Below are 21,958 nucleotides of genomic sequence, written 5' to 3'. Positions count from 1 at the left end.
AAAAAAAAAAAAAAAAAAACAGGCCTAGGCATCCTATTATGGCCCAAAATGGTACGATAGGAGCCATGAAGTCAACACACCAGGCTGGTTCAAAATTTAAACAATGAATTTTGAACTTTTAATGGTAGCACTGCATTGAAAGATGGAATGACTGTAACAAGTAGTAAGAAAAGGACTGTTTTCAACTGTTCAGGGCAAAATATGAGCATTTTGCAGTTGGTTCTGAATTTTTATTTTTATTTGCAAATCAGAAAAAAATGAAGAGGCGAAACCAAGAAATTAAATTGGTGTGGCCTTAAGACCGTATAGTTTGTTAGCCAGCCATCCTTTAGAAGTGCTACAAATTTATTACTTTCATTAGTTGATGACGTATTTTTGTTACCTCAGAACCGAGTCCTGCAGGGTTGCGTGGAGGGAGACTTCGCCACGTGCATCAGCCTGTACCACGGCTACGAGCTCCTCCTCCAGCACGGCATGAAGTCCTTCTACTCATTCCTCGCCAACATCATGGAGGATGAGAAGGGGTCCAAGAAGAAGAGAGAGCTGGCACAGAACCCAGACTTCATGCTGATGATGAGTGAACTGAAGGAGATGTTCAACCCCAGTGATGGTAGTGGCTCAGGTGGAGGGCATGCACTGTTCAGTGGCCAAGGTGTGTGTTACTGTGGTGTTTGGTGTTGAATAGCTGAGTGGTTAGGCTAACAGACATGAGATTGTGAGGTCACGTATTCCCTGCAAGACATTGTATCCTTGGGAAAGGCACTTTATTATTGACTTTCCTCATTCCACGCTGATGTAAAATGGGTACCTTACTTCAGTTTGGGAGGTAAAAGGCAGTGGAAGGAGAGAGATAGGCCAACATTGTATCCTAGACATACCCACTGTCCTAATAGTAATACGGTCTCAAAAAGGGCTACCTTTAAAGTACCTTTTTACATTTTGCTTAGGGTCTAATGTGTATTGTGTCTACATTTTGTCATGGGTTGGAAAGATAAAGCTGAGATGACATAGCTTAGTGCACATTCAGAATGACTCTGCTAGTACTTAGTAGAAGAAAAATATATGCAATTCTGTGACTCATTCAGTGAATCATTCATCTGTTTATTCATAATACTTCATTCATTTTCAAATGCATCCATCCATCCACGCATTCATAAATCCATCCATCCTTGCATTCACACATCCAACCAGTCCATCCATTATGCTGATATGCTGTGTTTTTTCTTGCTATACCAGGTGTCTGCACCTCTCCGAAGACTTTTACCCAGAGGAAGGGTCCCAGTTCCCAGAAGCCTGTGGTTGTCAGTCATCCCAAACTGGCCAAGCTGGAGGAGGTGGTGCAGCAACACTTCCAACAGTTCGATAATGGTAATGGTTAATTTTGATACTTGATATTTTACAGTTTCCAAACAAAATGCAGGGAATAAATCTTCTTTATTGATGTCAGTTTTGCAATCAGTTGTAATGTACTTAAGCTTCAAAGGTCATGTGTTGTTTGGTATATCATTACATTTCTTTACATTTTGTTTGTTTGTAGTGGTATACTGTGACTGTTTGGTCTTTCTAAACTGTAACAGAATAAAGGATTTCTGTCAACTTCCTTATACTATTCAATTCTGCTTTCCCTTTGTCAGGTTCTGGGAGAAATGTGACTTGTAATCTTTCTCACCGTCTCATTATGCATAAATTTCACGGCAATGAATGGCTCAGTGCTAAGGTGTCCTGGTTCAATTCCCTGCACTCCTGGTTTGATGCTGTGTCCACTTAACTTTACAGGACTTTTCTCACTTCACCCAGGTGTAAAATTGGTACCTGACGTTAGTTAGGGAGGTTAAAGGTGGTGAAAGGAGAGGGATGGGCTTCGCCTTCCAATATTATGCCTAGACACAGTGAAGTAACAAACCACTACCTCTACGGCCTGAAAAAAGCTACTGGACTACATTTACCTTTTTATTTCCACAGAAGCAGCAGGTAGCAGTACCCAGGCAGCTGTGAAACCAGCGGCCACCCGTGTCATGATCTTCGCCCAGTACCGCGACAGCGTACAGGAGATCGCCGACATCCTCAACCAGCACCGACCTCTGGTCAGGGTCATGACCTTCATCGGACAGGCCTCCACCGGCAAGGTCAAGAAGGGCTTCACGCAGAAGGAACAGCTGGCCGTAAGTTCATCATCTCAAAATGATTTTACAGTACGACACAACATGTCACTGTGGAGTACTGATTTTGCCCTGATATCACTGCATCAAGGTCACTAGATTTTTTGAATGACCAGGTGCAAATACATAATCTGTTTATGTAGTATGTTGATATGTATACAGTATGTTGTTGCAAAATTTCCAGCTTTTCCTAGTGTTTTTGTATTCAAAATGTATATTGCAACACTATGAACAAAAATAAATTATGATATAATTAATTACAAAATGAAAGTTGTGGTGAGGACGTACAAAAATGTGATATGGGATTAAAAGAGATCTAAAAGCCAAATGGTATATCTATTCTAAGGTTTACTTCATTATGTAAGGATGAAATATCAATGATATCCTTCTCAGGTGATGAAAAAGTTCCGTGAGGGTGGTTACAACGTGCTGGTGTCCACATGTGTGGGTGAGGAGGGGCTGGACATCGGGGATGTGGACCTGATCGTGTGTTTCGATGCACACAAGAGTCCCATCCGACTGGTGCAGAGGATGGGTCGTACAGGCAGGAAGAGACAGGGCAGGATCGTCATGCTTGTTACTGAGGGAAAGGAAGAAAGGGTTGGTATCTATTTTCAAAGTAGCACGTCTAACAGTTTACTTATCATTTTAGATCCAACTTAAAAAGGTTACCATTTTAGAGACTGACGTGTACATTTTAACTTCATACTGTCTGGATGTACACTAAAGTAAACTTTCATGATACATGTAGTTGAATGTCATTCATTTGTGTATGTAAAATTTGGTATTTTATTTGTCATGTCATAAACATGAGTTGTGTGTTCATTGTGGCATTTGATATCAATGTATTATTTTCACATCTTTTCAAGTTGAAGCAATCAGCTGTAGTGTTTTTAACTACCATGTTGCCTTTTAAAGTCAAAGTCTTTTGTTAACCTTACTTCCAGATCTACAACCAGAGCCAGTACAGTAAAAAGAGCATCCACAGGGCCTTACAGGGCAGCACCAGGTCACTGAACTTCTACATGAACAACCCCAGGATGGTCCCCCGTGGGTTGAACCCTACTGTACACAAGATGCACATCACGGTGGGGAGCTATCACTGCACAGCAAAGGGGAAGGACAGGAGGGGGTCTGTTAAGGGGAGCAAGGCCATCACTTCTTTCACGAATGCACAGCCAAAAGGTACCTTAATGTGTATAACTTGTAAAAGGTAACTTCCTTTCCTATAATTTGTACTGAAAAGATTTTGCTACATGTTTCCTTACATAGTAACCAACTGTGCTCTACTTGTTCAGGTAAGGTTGGGAAAGATGATGGGTTCCTGACAGCACAGGAGCTCGCTGTCTGGAACGAGAGGTACAAGCTGTCAGCCGAGGAGGAGAAAGCTGTCCCCACTCTACAACCTGCTCGTTTTGTGTACTTAGAAGACACAACAACAAGGGTGGGTACTTTTAGATGTGATCCTTGCTTATACATATAGCAATTCCCAGTTTAGTGCCAATGAGAGGTCCTGTCACATATAAGTAATATTTAGTGATGGTCAGTTCAGTACCAAGGAGAAGTCCTGTCACATGTATGTAATAGTGATAACCAATTCAGCACTAAGGATAGGTTCAGTCACAGGTATGTAATAGTTAGTGATAACCAGTTCAGCACTAAGGAGAGGTCCTATCACAGGTATGTAATAGTTAGTGATAACCAGTTCAGCACTAAGGACAGGTCCTGTCACAGGTATGTAATAGTTAGTGATAACCAGTTCAGCACTAAGGAGAGGTCCTATCACAGGTATGTAATAGTTATTGATAACCAGTTCAGCACTAAGGAGAGGTCCTATCACAGGTATGTAATAGTTAGTGATAACCAGTTCAGCACTAAGGAGAGGTCCAGTCACAGGTATGTAATAGTTAGTGATAACCAGTTCAGCACTAAGGAGAGGTCCTGTCACAGGTATGTAATAGTTAGTGATAACCAGTTCAGCACTAAGGAAAGGTCCAGTCACAGGTATGTAATAGTTAGTGATAACCAGTTCAGCACTAAGGAGAGGTCCTGTCACAGGTATGTAATAGTTAGTGATAACCAGTTCAGCACTAAGGATAGGTCCAGTCACAGGTATGTAATAGTGATAACCAGTTCAGCACTAAGGAGAGATTAGTTAGGCTAGGTCAGTACCAAGGAGCAGTCCACAGGTATACTATATATGTTAGTTATAGTGCGTTGTTTTTAAATTGGTGCGTATTTGAATTGCTACATTTATTTTACCTCCTCATATCACACTTTATTAATCAAGATGTATCATTTTTAAAAAGGACCAGCCAAAACGACCCAGCCTGTCTCTCACAGAATGGTCCCTCTGGCAGAGCAGACTGCAGCCCACTCGCCTAGTGGGACATTCACAACGGTAGGAGTCTAGTAACGCCAAGGACTGTCTTCTTGTTGTAACTTTCACATTTGATGGAGAGCAAGAGAGTAAGGTCATGTATAAAGTAGTCATGTCTTGAAGGCCATAGGGTCTTATTACATCAGCTAAGGTTAGTCTTACATTTTTATGTGTGCAAAAAGGTATGGTACAATTGTTTATTGTAATTATGATTGTTAAGTGAATTTGTTTTTGTCACATTATGATGAAGATGCTAAAATGCATAGTGAGTGGGTAAGTCAGTCAGTCATTGATGACTTTTTAGACCCATGAATAAAATCTGTAACCTACTATGAAGAAGAAGTTTCTGCTATTCCTCAGGTGCAAGAACTTTGTAGAGCTCATGGAGTTCATCGACCTTCAGAAGGACACTGAGGATGAGGACAGCTATGCCATGGAGATGAAGGCGTTTCTCAACAAAGACGACATCATCACGACAAACGGTACCTCAGGCGGCGACATCAGGAGCTTTGCTACGGAGCCCAGATCCAAGAAAGAAATGCAGCGAAATGTGGAAATGGGAAAGAGGAGAAGTGAAACATTTCAAGTCAATGAAGCTCAGCCTATAGATTCTGATGATGACTTGCCTGTCATAACACTCAATCCAGGCAACACAAATACACATACTGGTGATAGGAATGGCAAAGGTGACAAAGTAAGGGGCTCAAAAGATAAGAAGAAGTCGCCCAGAGGTGCTAACAGCCTGCCTAAACAGAAGAGAAAACCCATAGTGGTTGAGCTTGATCATGACTCGGACTTTGAATCACAGGAAGGCAAGACTAAGGAACACACCTCAGGAAATGATGACTCTTCTGTGGGTAGGAGTTTGCAAATGGAATCAGAAGTTGTTCAGGAAAACAGAGATGAAACATTGCAGTCTACTTGTAAGACTACAAGGCAAAATGATGTTGAGAGCGAAGGCTATGTCCCCTTTGATGATGATGGTACAATTCAACAGAATAATGTAACTGTCACAGCACCAGCAGCTGATGCAATGGACATGGAAGAAGAAGACGAGGAAGATAAATGGGAAGCCATTTTCCCAACATTTTCAACAAAAACTTACAGTAAAAGTGCAATATCTGAGTTTACAGGAGACATTAGTAGGTATAGAGTACCAACCCCTCCATCTCTTGACTCTCTTGATTGGTTGGAGAGACTAGAGAAAGAAGTGAGTTCCTCTATTGAAGACAATTGGAAAGATAGTGAAGAGGATTTCGTTAAACAGCCATTTCCTTGCAAAAAGTCACTTGTCTTTGAGGCTGTCAGTAGCAACATCCCTGATGCAGATGTTCCTGCATTGCACAGGACAGAAAATTCAGATTTGCAAGAAGAGGATATGGAAAAAACCAAAGACAGTAGTGGGATACAATGTGTAAAACACTCAGTAGTGGCCCTAAGATATCTAGAGAATGAAAACATAACCAGACCATGTCACCAAGATATGTCCAGGTCAGTTCAAAATAGCACAGATTCCCATCAGTTCAATAACGTGTTAAAGACTGATGCAGCCAAGACTGATAACTTACCAGTTCAGCCAGACAAAATTCAAGAAGAAACAAAGAAAGTGGAGGAGAGGGACGTAGAGGGGAGTGACAGTGACTCCCTGTTTGGGAATGGAAGTGATGACATGTTTGCAGAGATGGAAATGGAGTCAGAGACTGTTCAATGTACTGAAATGGAAAATCAGGCGGCTACAACTGTTGATGATCAAGTTTCCATTAAAAATACTCCAGAAGCAGGCAAAAAAGATGTAGAAACAAATCAGCAGGTCTCTCCTGTGTCAGACATCCAACATACGTTTCCTTCAAACTGCAGTCCTCCATCTTTGTTTTCTGATTATGAGGAGTCTTTCCATGCAGAGGTAGATTCTAAAGCAACCACAGTTCGAGGCAACAATGGAAAACTACCAACAGTTCCTTCCGTTGGTACCAAAACGGCCCCACCTATACAACAGTTTGTTGCGGATGATAGTTTGTTGGGAGCAGACATTGATGTTGGGGTGACACATACTGATGGAGGACAGAATCCTGTGGAGGAAGAGGGGTGGATTGGTGTGAACTTTGACCTGGGAGGGGACAGTCTTTTGGAACCCCAGTTTGACCTGCAGTTCAGTGATGAGGACATGTTTGCTGATTCAAGTCCCTCCAGTCAAGTTACCGAAACTGACAAGAATATGGTCGACTGTGAGAAGGAAACTTTGTCAGAAGGCTTTCATTTTCCTGTAAGGACTAACAGTGGTCCTATGGTTGAAAATGTGGAAGAAGAGGATGCTTTTAATACTGTACCAAGTACTCCCCTGTTTCAAAGATATAACCAGACTGCCAAGAGAGCGACACACAACCAGCAAGTGGATTACTCTCCTTGTCCTAACACTCACAATATTACAGAATCTGAATTTGGCCAGGATGAAGTTTTCTCTGAATGTGATGTAGTAGCCAGTACCCCTCTTCATGGGCCAGGAAAGGTGGCTACAAGGCTGTCACTGAGAGGCAAAAGAAGTGCTACTCCAGACAGCTTATGCACTGACAGAAATTCTCCAAAAGTATCTGCTGTAGAGAAGAGACACAGCTCTGAAAGTGTAAAGAGAATCAGTAGAAGCACTCCTGTACTGGTTCCAAGTAGAGGATTGAACATGGGTAGTTTAGAAAGACCCAATGATGAACCCACTTCTATTAGCACAGGCAAGCCAGGTCAGTATTACACAGTTTTCATTCTTCGTGTATATTCCAACCTTGTCAAAGTAATGGTTGCCAATTTTAGTACATGTAGCTGTATGTTATGTTAATATGTGCATTATCATGTTGGACTCGAAATATGTAATTAGTATATAGTATGTCGGGCACTATACAGGTACACGTACTAACAATTAAAAAAGTTGTGTTTAGGTTTGAATAGCAACATTCTGAAAGCTAAATAGAAAATCTTGCCTTGAATATGCATACATTTTTTTGGGTAAAAACACACATATATGATCAGACATATCATAGACAACACCTCAGTTTATTGATAATTATCATAGTTTTATACAATTTACATGTACATGGGGTTGTTTCTTTGATCTATCATCAGGTGTTTCAACTGCCACCTGGAGCTGTTCCACCTGCACCTTCCTGAATCACACCCTGTTGTCTACATGTGAAATGTGTGAATCTCCCAAACCAGGTAAAGAGTTGACCACATTTTTCGTCATAATTTGACTTGTGACTTAAGTTATTTTGGAGCAAAATTCCATGTTGACACAAATATGACACACATAATTGGCTACCACTACAGTATAATAGCATAAAAGCATAGCTTGTAAGTCCAGGCATTTAAGGTTTGTGATACCTGATGGCATTTTAACTGTTTTTCTGCTGTCTATTTCAAGTCCCAGCAAAATCTTTTTTATTGCTTAACAATACGAGAATAGAAACCTAGCAAACTATCTTCTACTCAAATGTCTATTATGATGTCAGTGCATCCCTCTTTCGAGACAGATACATTTGTACAATACTACAGTGTAGACTTTTACAATATTGATCATCATTGATATTTACAATATCAAATATAATCAATTATGATATAATATGATGTTGATAAGGTATGCTGAATACTGAATAGATAAGAGAATAGCAGAAAAATTAATAAGTAACTAGAAAGGCCAATATTTGCTTTGGAGCAAATACAGCGATGGGTTCACCACATTTTACCACATGGCAGGGAAAGAATGAGAAACACAAGGGAAAACAATGATGCGGAGCTTTTAAAAATTTAAGCTTAAAAAGCAGCCATTTGAGGGATACCCAAAGGGAAAAAATGTCATTTCTAAGGTATGTACAATGTATCCTTGATTAGTAATTTTTATATTTTTGCAGCTTGGAATCTTCACAAAATACAGAAGATACTCCAAATCAGACACAACCAAGAACAGACTCTGAGATAAATTAAATGTTAAACATAGCATCTGGTGTGCAAAGTTGTAATATTCTACATGCAAAAAAAGTAACTATAAATAATATAAGAAATACGTCTGTTTTGCCTGCTAATAGTGTCTCATTATGAGGCACTTTTAATCTCCTTTGTGCCATTTCTGTTCTGCAAAACTGGGCCGAAATTTGACGTGATTCAACACGTGGCTTTGTTGTTATTGCCAAGCTTTGATGCTGACATGATTACAGGCACACCCAGTATGTCGACATAGATCGCACAGTAGCTAAGAGCATGAAATCGGCATGGCACCAGCACTGACGCATATGTGGCAGGAAAACCCACGTGCGTCACAAAGATCACAAACGCCGTAAAGAAAAACGGCAAAAATTTGACAAGAGAGCAATAATTTGTATTTACTTGTTTAAACTATGAACGGATCCAAGGGGTGAACTCCCTTGTTTAGTTTACTAAAGTGGCAAATTTTCAACCAACGCAAGTTTGCCGCTGTGGGCTTTAGAGGCCCCTCCCCTTTTCGGGAGCCGGCTGGAACTGTAAAGCACTTTAATTATTAGGCTGGTGACTAAGTACATTGTAACTCTTTGTATTTTTTCACCTTGGCAAGATATAGAATTAATGCAATTTAGTGGAAGGTGTTTATGTCCAGAGTTACAAGGAGAGATCTGTTGAACACGGGAGGAAACATATTTGTGCTACATACATCGTGGCGTGGGAATTGTTAAATAGGCCAGCCCATATATGGCGTCCCAGAGGGAAAGCCGACACTATGAAGGGGGCGGAACATCCCTTCTACAGACTGGGCTAGACACCCTGACGCCAGTGTCTGGGAGTCAAGAGACTGCCGCTGTCACTCACAGAAGGGCGGCAACACAAGTTGTAAAGAAGCAAAGGCCCCGCCTAGGCACGCCCCATTCTCCTGGGAGGGCCGCCACGTGCGTTACTTTGCTAAAAAAACATTTTTCACATTTGATCTGGCATTTTTGAACAAAGAAATGCAGTCACAATGCCGCTACGTTGTACTGAAAATTAGCGTAGCGGGGGAAAATTGGCGTAGCGGGTCAAAATTTTAGCGTCGCGGGCCCCGACGCTACTTAGCGCTAGCTAGAACCCTGTTTACATTGATATAACTATAATATGAAGTAACATACAACTAAAACAACAGTTGGATAGCTATTCCCTACTTTATTGGTTAGGATTTTTAATTGCATAATGCAAACTGTTGATTTTCAAAATAAAATAAAAAACGTTCATGCCCCGCATTCCAATGCTGGAGCAGAAAAGCTTGAAATACCTACCAAAACACTTGAATAAAGACATACTGTCAGTATGGAAATGCTCTGTGCAGGTGTTAATCAAGTTAAATCCCAACAGCCAATCAGCAAGAAATGCTCTGTGCAGGTGGAAATGCTCTGTGCGGGTGTTAATCAAGTTAAATCCCAACAGCCAATCAGCAAGAAGTATAGAGGAAAGCTGCATGCCTATTGGTTGATGCCCTGCATTCCATTGTGATGACTCGTGCCCAGACGTGGTAAACACGGCACACTAACACAGTAATACATTTGCTATAACACAGCCAAAAAACTCAAATAAAACCATTCTAAAAGCCTGTATCACAAAAATTTAAAAAACGCCTAGGGGTATTTGCCCACTGTACCTCCATACCAAATTTCAGGACCTTAGGCCCTAAAATGAAGAAGCTGAATCCATTTAAAGATATGGCAGGAGGAGGAGAAGGAGGAGAAGGAGGAGAAGAAACATCAGAAAAAGCAATATGGGTTCACCACCACTTCGTGGTGTGGTGAACCCATAATGATTTGTTTTTTTACATGTACAAGATGTTTATTACATGAATGTCTACTCATGCCACACCAATTAAATTTCTATAGTTGGACATTATACAGTGTGCACCTAAAAGACTGGATACGCACAAAAAATGTCTTGGGTGCACCATGTAAAATAAGTAGAATGTCATCAAAACTATTTCAAAAACTATTTTTAATATGTTTTTATTCTAAAGAAAGATATTACAACAATAATTTTAATATTTTTCTGACACTTGGATGTTAAGAATATGCTGTATCCTACTATACATTTTACATCTTTACATCAGAAAACCTAAGAAAATATTTGTGTGCACTAGTGTACCTGCAGAAAAAAATTGTGTGCACAGCTCCAAATTTGGGTGGACTAAGGTGCACGCTTGTTTTCTTGAACCTGCACCTTAAGAATCTGGTTTTGGGGATAATGTTTCTACATCTTTGTACAGTGAATTTGTCTGTGAGACTGCTGGCCCTGTGCTATACGATGGATTTTCAACATCCAAGGATTGAGGGATTCTGTCAGATGGTGCAAGGGCCTTGTTTTTATCAAATTGTTTTAGATTTATGTCTTTGGTGTTCTTTGGTGGTTGGCTCACATCTTTGTACAGTGAATTTATCTGTGACACTGCTGGCCCTGAGCTATATGATTGACTTTCGGCACTCAGGGATTGATCGATTTTGTTGGATGGTGCAAGGGCCTTGTTTTTAGAGGTGGATTGATCTGGAAATGTGCCTTTCGGTGTTGGGTTTATTGGTGGTGGGCCCATGTCTACATAGGGGTTAGGCTCTGAATTAGCTGGCAGGGCATGAGTACCTTGGCTGTGTGGGGGAATGGAGCCCTCTGAAATAGTGTTGGCATCAATACCAGTAGGTATATGTCTGTTGGCTGTTCCAAGGACCTTGCTTTTAGCAGATTGCTTTGGAGTATCTTTTGGTTTGGGGTTCCTTGTTATCTTGTCCACATCTTCGTACAGATGAGGCTCTGAGTCAGCGGGCAGGGTATCATCATGTTGGCTGTGGGGGGGAATGGGATCCCCTGGGATTGGGGGTGCTAACTGTGGTGCTGTTGGAAGATTTCTAGCACCTGAAGCAACTTTGGTGTTAGGATCTGAAGGAAGATTCCTTGCCCTCCTTTTACACCAAATTGTAAAAATGATGATACCAATCAGGCCAATGATACCAGACGCTGAACCACTTGCAGTGCCAATAACAACAGATAGGGGGAACCTGGGAGCAGATTCATGGGAGCTGTTGTCATGGGAGCTGGTGCTCTCTGGTTTGTTTGTATCAACAGGCAGTGAGGCAAATGTGGTGTCTACAGGATGTGGTATTTTCTGGTCAGCACTGCATTTGGGATTGAAATACCAGAGAACTACAGGTGGCTCCTTACAGATCAAATCTTTGGGATTGATGTCTTTAAGCCTTTGTCCATTGAGGTTGGCAGGTTGGGCACATTTTATCTTATTATTGAATGAAACAGTCCCGTCCATTTCCAGCCTGGAAGGAATCATCTTACAGTCACACTGCCAGGGGTTGGGGTCAATTTCAACATTAGGAATAGATGATAATATAACATACATGTACATGTAAGATGATAAGGGAAGAGTAGATATATTGTTGCTGTACAGATATAAAACTCTGAGCCCTGGTAAGTTGGAGAATGTACCATTTGGAATCTTGCTTATGTTGTTACCATGCAGGAATAGCTGTCGGAGCTTGGGCAGATGTGGGAATGTATCTGGATGAATGTTTGTTATTTGGTTATGGCTGAGGATCAACAATTCAAGATTTGTTAAATTTGAGAGTGTACCAGACTGAATGTCCTTTATGTGGTTTGAATGAAGATTTATACGTTTTAGCTGGAGTAGATTCGAGAAAGTATCAGGATGAATCTCATTAACTTTGTTTTCGTCAAGGTACAGCTTTTTGAGCTGGGGTACATTTGAAAATGTACCATGCTCAATCTTACTTATCTTGTTTTTACGCAGGTACAGAATTTTGAGATCTAGTAGATTTGAGAAAATACCAAATTGAATCATAGTAAGTTGGTTTTTGTTGAGGCACAACTCTTGGAGCAGGGTTAAATTTGAAAGTGTACTAGACTGAATCCTAGTTATCCTGTTTGCCTGAAGGTACAGAGTTTTAAGCCAAGGTAGGTTTGAGAATGCACTCGAATGGATCTTAGTTATCTTATTATCATGCAGGTACAGAGTTTGGAGCCGAGGTAGGTTTGAGAATGCACTAGAATGGATATTAGTTATCTTATTATCATGCAGGTACAGAGTTTGGAGCCGAGGTAGGTTTGAGAATGTATCATTATGAATGTTAGTTATAAGATTAGTGTTCAGGTCTAATTCTATCAAGTTCCCATACCTTGCAAACTCTGACTGACTTATAGTTGTAATCTGATTATTTTTCAAACCCAAGATAGAGATGGTTTTTGGCAGGTTCTGAGGGATGCTAGTGAGGTGGAAATTAGCACAGTTACACAATGATGGTGAACAGCTAGCACTGCAGTCAGCTTCTAGCATGTTGGGTTCCTTCAGGATGATGAGAAGGAAAATCAGCAGCATATGTTGTAGGATTCTCTCCATGTTGTTCTGTCACCTAAACAGAACAAGAATCAGGCCTCAAAATCATTTTTCTTATCTTTCCCACACATGCAATATTGCATGTTGTCCTAAATTCTACCACTGTCCTACAATTTGGAGCTTTGGGTAATGAGAATAATAATTACATGTATTGTAAGATGCTGTTCCTGCTACTTAGGTATATTGATACATAATATGTATAATGATAAAAACTGTCAGATGAACCTTTATTCTGTTAAAGAAGAACTGTGTTTGACCACACCTGCAGACAGGAAAAGTACCACCTACATGTACTAGTAGTGATGTACATGTAATGTAATTTACACAAAAGAATGAAGGCTACTGTGAAATCTATGTAACAGTTGTACTTAGTCTAGACTAGGCAATTTGCTAAGGAGGGCAAAGAGACTGATGTAGCTATAGGGTTGTCTATTTCTGTGGGTGATTTGATGATGTACATTGTATAAGGCTAGCCTGGGTACCATCCTGGTTAGTTTACGTCCGCTCCCACAGTTGCTTCCAGACTGGTTGGTGGGAGCGACTGTGGGAGCAGACATAAACTAACCAGGATGGTACCCAGGCTAGTATAAGGCCTTTTCTAAACCAGGAATAATTCTTGCACCTGCAACATTACTGGTTTAGAATCATAGCAAAATTAAGGGCATTCTTGCATAGCATAAGTCAAGGATATGTCAATACAAAATTCAGGTGCTGTGCATATAAATAATTATCCTTGTCAACATGAACCTCTGTTTTAGCCTTGCTTAAAATCTGACAACAATGACAAAAAATTGCACAACAAATCTGACCACACCTTACATTGTAAATGTCTAGCGTAGACTTACCTTTGAAATTTATCCAGATTTTCCCTTCAAGCTAGTCAGAATATTTCCAGTTGTTCACTTCCCGGGCCAGGAAGTGTTGGTTCAGAGATGTAACCCTTCTGGACAGTGAGAGCTCGAGTTGTGCTTGCAGGACAGGTGCTGTGTGTGGGCAGCTGCACTGAGTCTCACAAACAGTCATAGATTACGGCTTACTTAAAGTATATGGTTTTGTTGATTGTCTGTAGCTGGCTTTTTTAATATTGATATGATTTTACAATCATGATGAATAGTAAAATGGCTTTCTTGTACAGGCCTCACTCTATTGGCTGTGAGGTCTCTTACACTGAATAATGATATTACAATAAGAATAATTATATTGCTCCTAGGCAATGATATAGAGATGATACACCTCAGACATTAACATTTGTGAGTCTCTGCATCATAGAATACAAATGCTAAAATTGTTGGGTTAAATTTAGTGCACTGTTTTTTTATTACATCTATTTGGTAGTTAATATATGCGTCAAATGTTGAGTCTTATTCCTGGTTATGCAGTATTTAATTGTCTGAAACTGGTTTTGAATAATTAATGTTGAGAAGGCTGTTTACTCCCAGCTGCCTTCCCACTCAATGTATCCACCTACATTTTGCAGAAAATGTTTTATATACGATCATTAATTTTATAGCAGGTAAAACTAGTTAGATTTTAATTTCCCCATTGGAAGTCACTCACTCACTACAACACGTTACTGTTATGTTCAAAGAGTGGTCTACAGGAAAAATACAGTTTCAACTTTTGGTGGACATCAATTATAGAAGGGTTTAAAAGTTTAGTGATTTTTTCCTAAAATAAGTCATTCTATTTAAGGCTCACCTTTTTTAGATTTATCCTCATATATATAGAGAAGTGATACATCTACACAACTTTCTGTTACAGTAGTGTTCACTGTTCTACTTGAAATTTAAAAAAAATAAAATAAAATCTGCCCTGTTTCATTTTGCCAGGTACATTTTTCATACTTTCTTATGCTAAACAATACGAAATTTAAAGAATAGACTCCATAAAGTTGTTTTCACACAAATGTATTTTTATAATTACATAATTGTATAATATTGCAGTCAGATACATACTGTTCACAAGTGATCTATAATCATGATAAATTATGATATTGAAATATGAAGATGCTGAATGAGTAAAAGAATTACAAAAAGATTAATGAACATTGATTTATCAAGTGATCTTGACGATGCAGTTACAATCATGTACAAGGTGTCTCTTTGTTCCTCTCATGCCACACCAATTAAATTTCTTTGTTGTTGGTCATTTTGAAGTAAACTTCCAGCCACAGGACAATGTTATATGAAAACAGGGCTCACGGGAGTTAACTTCTGTAAACTCTGTTCTTCAGGGTGATGTTTCAGATCAGTGTTAATTTTTTAATGACTTAAGAACTGACAAATTCAATTGGTGTGCCCTTACAGTGACATTATATACTACATAATTATATATACATCTGCATGGTGCATCTCATGGCTGCTGTCCTTGTAGGCAGTAAGACTTGATGCCTAAAGGGTACATGTACCGGTTACTCAGGATATAGGAGGGTTAATCACCATAATCTTTTGTCCTAATTTGCTACATTTCCATGATATTCAACAATATCTCTAATGTTGGTATAAGACTAGTGATGTTATTGCCAGGATGATGTTCATAAGGAAATGTTTCCTAAATTAATTATACCACATGTACATGTACATGTAGTGAGTCTATTGATGTCAGAATGGACTAATAATCAAAATTCAGGTCCAAACTAGGTATACTGGTCTACCCATCTCAAATACAAAACTTGACCACTACATAAAAGACCAGATACAATAAAAAGATGATGAACCATCACGACTGGTCTAAATTCTGAGTACTAGAAAGAGTATCTTCAGAAGGTGTAATACAATATGTACATGGAGTCACCAGTTAACATGTTGTTACTTAAAAAAGGCAAGAAGCCAGCATGAATGTAACATAACACAATGTGATTATGATTGTTACACAAGGATGTACAACATGTACCCTGCAGTCTTCAGATGGGAAGGAGATCTCAAACCAGTTGAACACAATGAAGGTAATATCCCCCTCCTTGTGACAGGAAGGACAGACGATATGTACAATAGAAACATTACCTTAAAACACCTGCCAGTGGTTAATTCAATAATTGTACCATGGAAATTCCCCTTGACTAGCTCTTCTTGACTAGCATAATTAGCAGTGGACCACTGCTTAACATCTTGCCCTAGAGAAAATCTGTTGTAGTTCACAAATAGCTAGTCTCCCACAAGTTGTGACAAAGAAAGCAGAGTGATATGTACAGTATTTACAGGTTCATTGTACCAGGGAAATTTCCCTAGCTCTTTTTGACAAGCACAATGAACAGTGGACAACTGTCCTAAGGAATGCGACCCTTTCCAGTAGCTTACATGTTGGGTGAGCGACAACAGCCCCGGGGATTCAAACTCACAACCTCTTGGCCCAGAGGCTGGGTCGCTAACCACTGGACTACGCAGAGTGCTAGAGCAGTGTGGCCCTTTTTAGTATTGTACATGTTGGGTGAGCGACAACCTCCAAGCTTCAAACCCCTGACCTCTTGGTCATGTACAATATATATATGTGCGTCTACTCACAGCAAGTACGTTTGCCATTAGTACATGTAGTCACTTTGGTATATACATTTTTAGGTTTAGGTGAATGTGGATTATACAAGAAATACAGATTGTTTCAACTGGTATATGTTACTTTTTGAGAGAAATTTTACATGAAAACATGAAACCTTAAGAAGCCAGTGACCATCAGGTCATTGCCATTTTAGGTCATGATTTGCATCAAAGTGCTGGCTGTCATACCCACATACTGAGTCATTACAAGGCATCAAAAGGTTTTTAGGGCTGGGCATTCCTAGCTTGGGGGGTAGGGATGGGGGAAGGCTCTTTAGCAGTATACAGTTGTACATGTTACACGGTGTAATTTCTGTTGGCTTGAAATTCATTTTTGGAAATAGGTGCACTGGTGCACCGAATCTAAAAAATTGGGTACACAACAAAATTTTGGGTGTACCATATATAAGTAAAATAAGAAGAATGTCAGCAAAAACCAATTCTGTTTCATTTCTAAAGAAAAGTAGACTAAGTACAAGAATGATTCAGTCTGCTATTTTCCCGGGTGACACTAAGAGATACAGTGTATAGATTTAACATGTTTAACATGTTTACATATTACGTAAACCTACCAAAATATTTGCACTGGTGCACCCACAGAGAAAAATTGGAAGCACAGCTCCAAATTTTGGTGCACTAAGGTACACATGCACCCAGTATTTGAAGCTCTGTCCAGTGACCTTCTTTTTAGCATGTTTCCTTGAACTTGGACCTTAAAAATCTGCTTTTGGGGTCTTTGGTAATGTTTCTACATCTTTGGCTTTGTACAGTGAATTTGCCTGTGAGACTGCTGGCCCTGTGCTATATGATGGATTTTCGGCGTACATGTCTTTGTACTGTGAATTTGTCTGTGAGACTGCTGGCTCTGTGCTATATGATAAATTTTCAGCATCCAAGGATTGAGGGATTTTGTGAGATGGTGCAACAGCTTTGTTTTCAAGGGACTGATAGCCTTTCGGTGTGGGCTTCTTTGAAGGTGGGCCCATGTCTATGTACGTGTACTGGTTAGGCTCTGAAACAGCTGGCAGGGCATGTTCAGTTTGGCTGTGTGGGGGAATGGAACCCTCTGGGGTACTCTTGGCAGATTGCTTTGGAGTTACTGTATTTTTTGCTTTGGGGTTCCTTGTTATCTGGTCCACATCTTCGTACAGATGAGGCTCTGAGTCAACTGGCAGGGTGTCATCATGTTGGCTGTGGGGGGGAATGGGACCCCCTGGGATTGGCCCATGGGCCGTGCTTTCAGCAGGCTTCTCTGGTTCTGTACCTTCATTAGATGTTGGGTTGTTTGGTCTCGTTTCCACAACTATGTTGTACATAGGATTAGACTGTGGGGGTGCTAACTGTGGTGCTGTTGGAAGATTTCTAGCACCTGAAGCAACTTTGGTGTTAGGATCTGAAGGAAGATTCCTTGCCCTCCTTTTACACCAAGTTGTGAAAATGATGATACCAATCAGGCAAATACCAGACACTGAACCACTTGCAGTGCCAATGACAACAGATAGGGGGAACCTGGGAGCAGATTCATGGTAGCTGTTGTCATGGGAGCTGTTGCTCTCTGGTTTGTTTGTATCAACAGGCAGTGAGGCAAATGTGGTGTCTACAGGATGTGGTATTTTCTGGTCAGCACTGCATTTGGGATTGAAGTACCAGAGAACTACAGGTGGCTCCTTGCAGATCAAATCTTTGGGATTGATGTCTTTAAGCCTTTGTCCATTGAGGTTGGCAGGTTGGGCACATTTTATCTGATTTTCAAAAGAAAAAGTCCCATTCATTTTTAACCTGAAAGGAACCATCTTACAGTCACATTGCCAGGGGTTGTGGTCAATATGAACATAATGAATGGATGAAAATGTAACATAAGCTGACAAGGGGAGAATGGATATCTTGTTGGAGTGCAGAAATAGACTTTGGAGCATTGGTAAATTGGAGAAGGTACCATTTTGAATGTTAGTTATTTTGTTAGCATGTAGGAATAGCTCTCGGAGCTTGGGCAGATATGGAAATGTATCTGGCTGAATATTTGTTATTTGGTTAGAGTTCAGGATCAAGAATTCAAGCTGGGATTGACTTGAAAATGTACCAGCCTGAATTTCAGTTATCTGGTTGAATTGCAAACTCAATGTTTTCAGTTTGTATAGATTTGAAAATGTATCAGGATGAATTTTAGTAATCTTGTTCATGGCAAGGTCCAGATCTTGGAGCTGGGGGAGATTTGAGAAAAGACCAAAATGAATTATAATTATCTTATTAGAGTTGAGCCACAGCTTTTGCAGCTCGGGTAAATTTGAAAGTGAACCAAACTGAATCTTAGTTATCCTGTTTATATGCAGGTACAGAGTTTGGAGCCGAGGTAGGTTTGAGAATGTATCATTATGAATGTTAGTTATAAGATTAGTGTTCAGGTCTAATTCTATGAAGTTCTCATACCTTGCAAACTCTGACTGACTTATAGTTGTAATCTGATTATTTTTCAAACCCAAGGTAGAGATGGTTTTTGGCAGGTTCTGAGGGATGCTAGTGAGGTGGAAATTAGCACAGTTACACAATGATGGTGAACAGCTAGCACTGCAGTCAGCTTCTAGCATGTTGGGTTCCTTCAGGATGATGAGAAGGAAAATCAGCACATGTTGTAGGTTTCTCCCCATGTTCTGTCACCTAATTAATAAACAGACAAGAATCATGGCTCAAAATCCTTTCTCCTGTTACAAATGTACCTACAGTTCTTACAGTACCATTAATTCCTGATTTAAGTATGGATCAAATAAAAATTAAAGTATTCACCACTGATCGTGATTTGGGGCTTATCGGAGACTATAATCAGTGCCAGTCTAAAATGTCAACTGAAAAAACTTCAACCAGAAAGGCAGACATTTGCTTGGGAGCAAATACAATATTTCAGTCCATCTTCCTCCTGATTCCAAAAATTTGTAAGGTCATTAAATACATGTACTAAGCCAAAAGTGCCAAACTACTAATTGGTAAGGTTGTCTGGTTTTGTGGGTGCTGAGGTGACTCATGAGCCCTTTTCTAAACCAAAAATAATTGATAGGCCAAACCATATTACAAGTTTATAGCAAAGTGTGGTACAAAAATCAGCAGACACCACTCTGTAGTCTCTCAACAGACACTACATGTAAGTCTTCTGTTGTAGCCATGCTGTAACTCTTAGTCTTACAACATTGCCAAAAATTGCATAACAAAATAATGTGACCACACTTTACAATGTAATCGCTACATGTCTGGTATAGACTTACCTGTGTGAGTTTCCCAGATTTTCCTTTCAAGCTAGTCACGATGGAGGATGTTCATAGACTAAGTTCTTTACTTCCTGGGCCAGGAAAGGATGATTCAGGAGAATGTCTGCAGTGGGTAGCTGCACTAATGGTAACAAACAGCCTTGAAAGAAGTCTTACTTACAATGTATATGCTTGTGTTGATTGTCTGTAGCTGGCAATTTGAATATTGAATAGTGTTGCTGTTTTACAATTATAATGATAAATTTATAGGCTCTGGGCTAATCTACAAACAATTGCCCCTAGACAATGCAGATTAATGTATGTTAAAGTCTGGTATCATTGAATGCAAATACTATGGTTGGTTAAATTTCATGCACTTATTTGGAACTCTGCTTAAAGTGAGATATATTTTATAAGTATTGAGTCATATTCCTATGGTTGTGTTATATTTTATTGTCTGAAACTGGTTTTGAATATTAACACTGAGAAGGCTGTTTACTCCCAGCAGCCTCTCCAGGACTCATTACGCCCACCTGTGATTTGCAGAAAATATTTTATGATAAGTAGATCTGAAGGACTTTTGATATCAATAATAAATAATAATTATTGCAGTAGGGAGAAAACACCTTGAGTATTTACAGAAAGAATTTGCATATCAAACCCATTTACTTCCTTACATAAAAACAGATTGAAGATGCTTAAAACAAGCCGCGATATAATTATGGAAAAACGTTTTAATTATGGACTCCCACCCATAAATCCCAAACGCTTAACCCAACTGTCTTAATACTTTTTATGGTAACATATTAGGTGGTAATGAATATGCGGAAAGCATTGATGAGTCCCTTGGGAATAGTCAAATTATAGATAATTATACTATAATTATGTATAATTATACATAATGATTTTGGTATTATACATAATTATACATAACCTGTTGGACCATTATACATAATTATACATAACCCTTTGGACCATTATACATAATTATACATAACACCTTTGACCATTATACATAACCCTTTGTACCATTATACATAATTATGTATAACTCTTTGTACCATTATACATAATTATACATAACCCTTTGGACCATTATACATAATTATATATAACACTTTGGACCATTATACATAATTTCACAAGCATATTGCAAGAACCGAGTGCGCCGCTTTCGAAACTTCGAAACCGAATTCAGATGTTGGAAATCACGCTGTAACTTGTTTGGTTAGATACACCAAATTTTGGCACATTTCTCATTAAAATGTCTGTTTTCTTGGATGGGTACGCACATGTACAAAACTGGTGTGTTACGCCTAAAGGCGGTTTACCGGTTATGCGAAACAAACAAAACTATGACATCAACCTCAGCCTCAGACCTCCTGCAGATTGGATGCCCGATGGCTGACCCCGCGGTCAGGCTGGTACCTTGGGCGATGCGGAATACACTGTGTAGTATTCTATCTTTATGGTTGTTCTGGTCTGTGTCACAACTAGATATACAGCACGGGATTCAAAATGTTCTAATAATAGAATAACTGGAAAATTCAAATACCAGATTTGCACATTGGAACTCGGATGTTGTTGTATTTTTCAATCTAGGTAAACACCAAATTTTGGCTCATTTCGCAATTTGAAAGGCGTGTGTTCTCGAGTGGGAACAATGTGGTGTATCCCTTATCACCTAGCCTCTACCAGGCTTGGGGAGGCGGCTGGAAAGAGTAGAAATCGGCCAAGTAGAGAGATAAGCATGCCAAGGGAGTTTGTCCGTTGAGAGAACAGTTCGCCGCACCCCACTTGCTGAAATAGAAATCCCATTTCAGTTTCAGTTTATTTATTTAACCAGAAGATACACTCAGGTGATTTGACCTGTTTTTCAGGTAGATCTGGGTACAATAAAAATGCAGAAACAATACAATGATAACAACACAGTACATAGCACATAAGTGCTTCACAGCTTCTTATGTGCTTACATTAACAGACAGAATTCTTTGCTACATATTTATTTTTTCTATTAATACTTAACATCTTTAATACATAACAATGAAGTAAGTCTTGAAAAAGGAGCCAACATATACTCTAGAAATTTCTGCAGGAAGAATTTTTCTTGCAGGAATTTCTGAGGGAGAATTTGTGCAGAAATTTTTGCCGGGGAAACCTAAATTCCTGCCTGCAGAAATCAAATCTTTCCTGCAGACATTTCTGCTGACATATCTGCAGGAAAAGTCCCTATATCTGGAGCCATTGGAGTAGGATATTAGTCTTGTTATGCA

General features: G+C 39.6%; 1 protein-coding gene across 1 annotated transcript in view; it reads left to right on the top strand.

Moving 5' to 3' along the window:
- Positions 1-21,958, top strand: part of LOC109474992 (Fanconi anemia group M protein-like) — a 32,707-nt gene that overhangs the window by 4,013 nt on the left and 6,736 nt on the right. Inside the window, exons 7-15 of the mRNA XM_019775507.1 lie at positions 388-652; positions 1,237-1,368; positions 1,963-2,162; positions 2,553-2,759; positions 3,107-3,344; positions 3,458-3,603; positions 4,469-4,560; positions 4,900-7,271; positions 7,651-7,743. Coding sequence (XP_019631066.1) covers positions 388-652; positions 1,237-1,368; positions 1,963-2,162; positions 2,553-2,759; positions 3,107-3,344; positions 3,458-3,603; positions 4,469-4,560; positions 4,900-7,271; positions 7,651-7,743 — 3,745 coding nt within the window. The remainder of the gene's footprint in view (positions 1-387; positions 653-1,236; positions 1,369-1,962; positions 2,163-2,552; positions 2,760-3,106; positions 3,345-3,457; positions 3,604-4,468; positions 4,561-4,899; positions 7,272-7,650; positions 7,744-21,958) is intronic.

This window comes from Branchiostoma belcheri, unplaced genomic scaffold, assembly GCF_001625305.1.
Source record: "Branchiostoma belcheri isolate BF01 breed outbred unplaced genomic scaffold, Haploidv18h27 scaffold32, whole genome shotgun sequence".
Classification (NCBI taxonomy): domain Eukaryota; kingdom Metazoa; phylum Chordata; class Leptocardii; order Amphioxiformes; family Branchiostomatidae; genus Branchiostoma; species Branchiostoma belcheri.
Note: the sequence above shows the minus strand (reverse complement) of the source record. Positions and strands in the feature narration are given on the sequence as shown.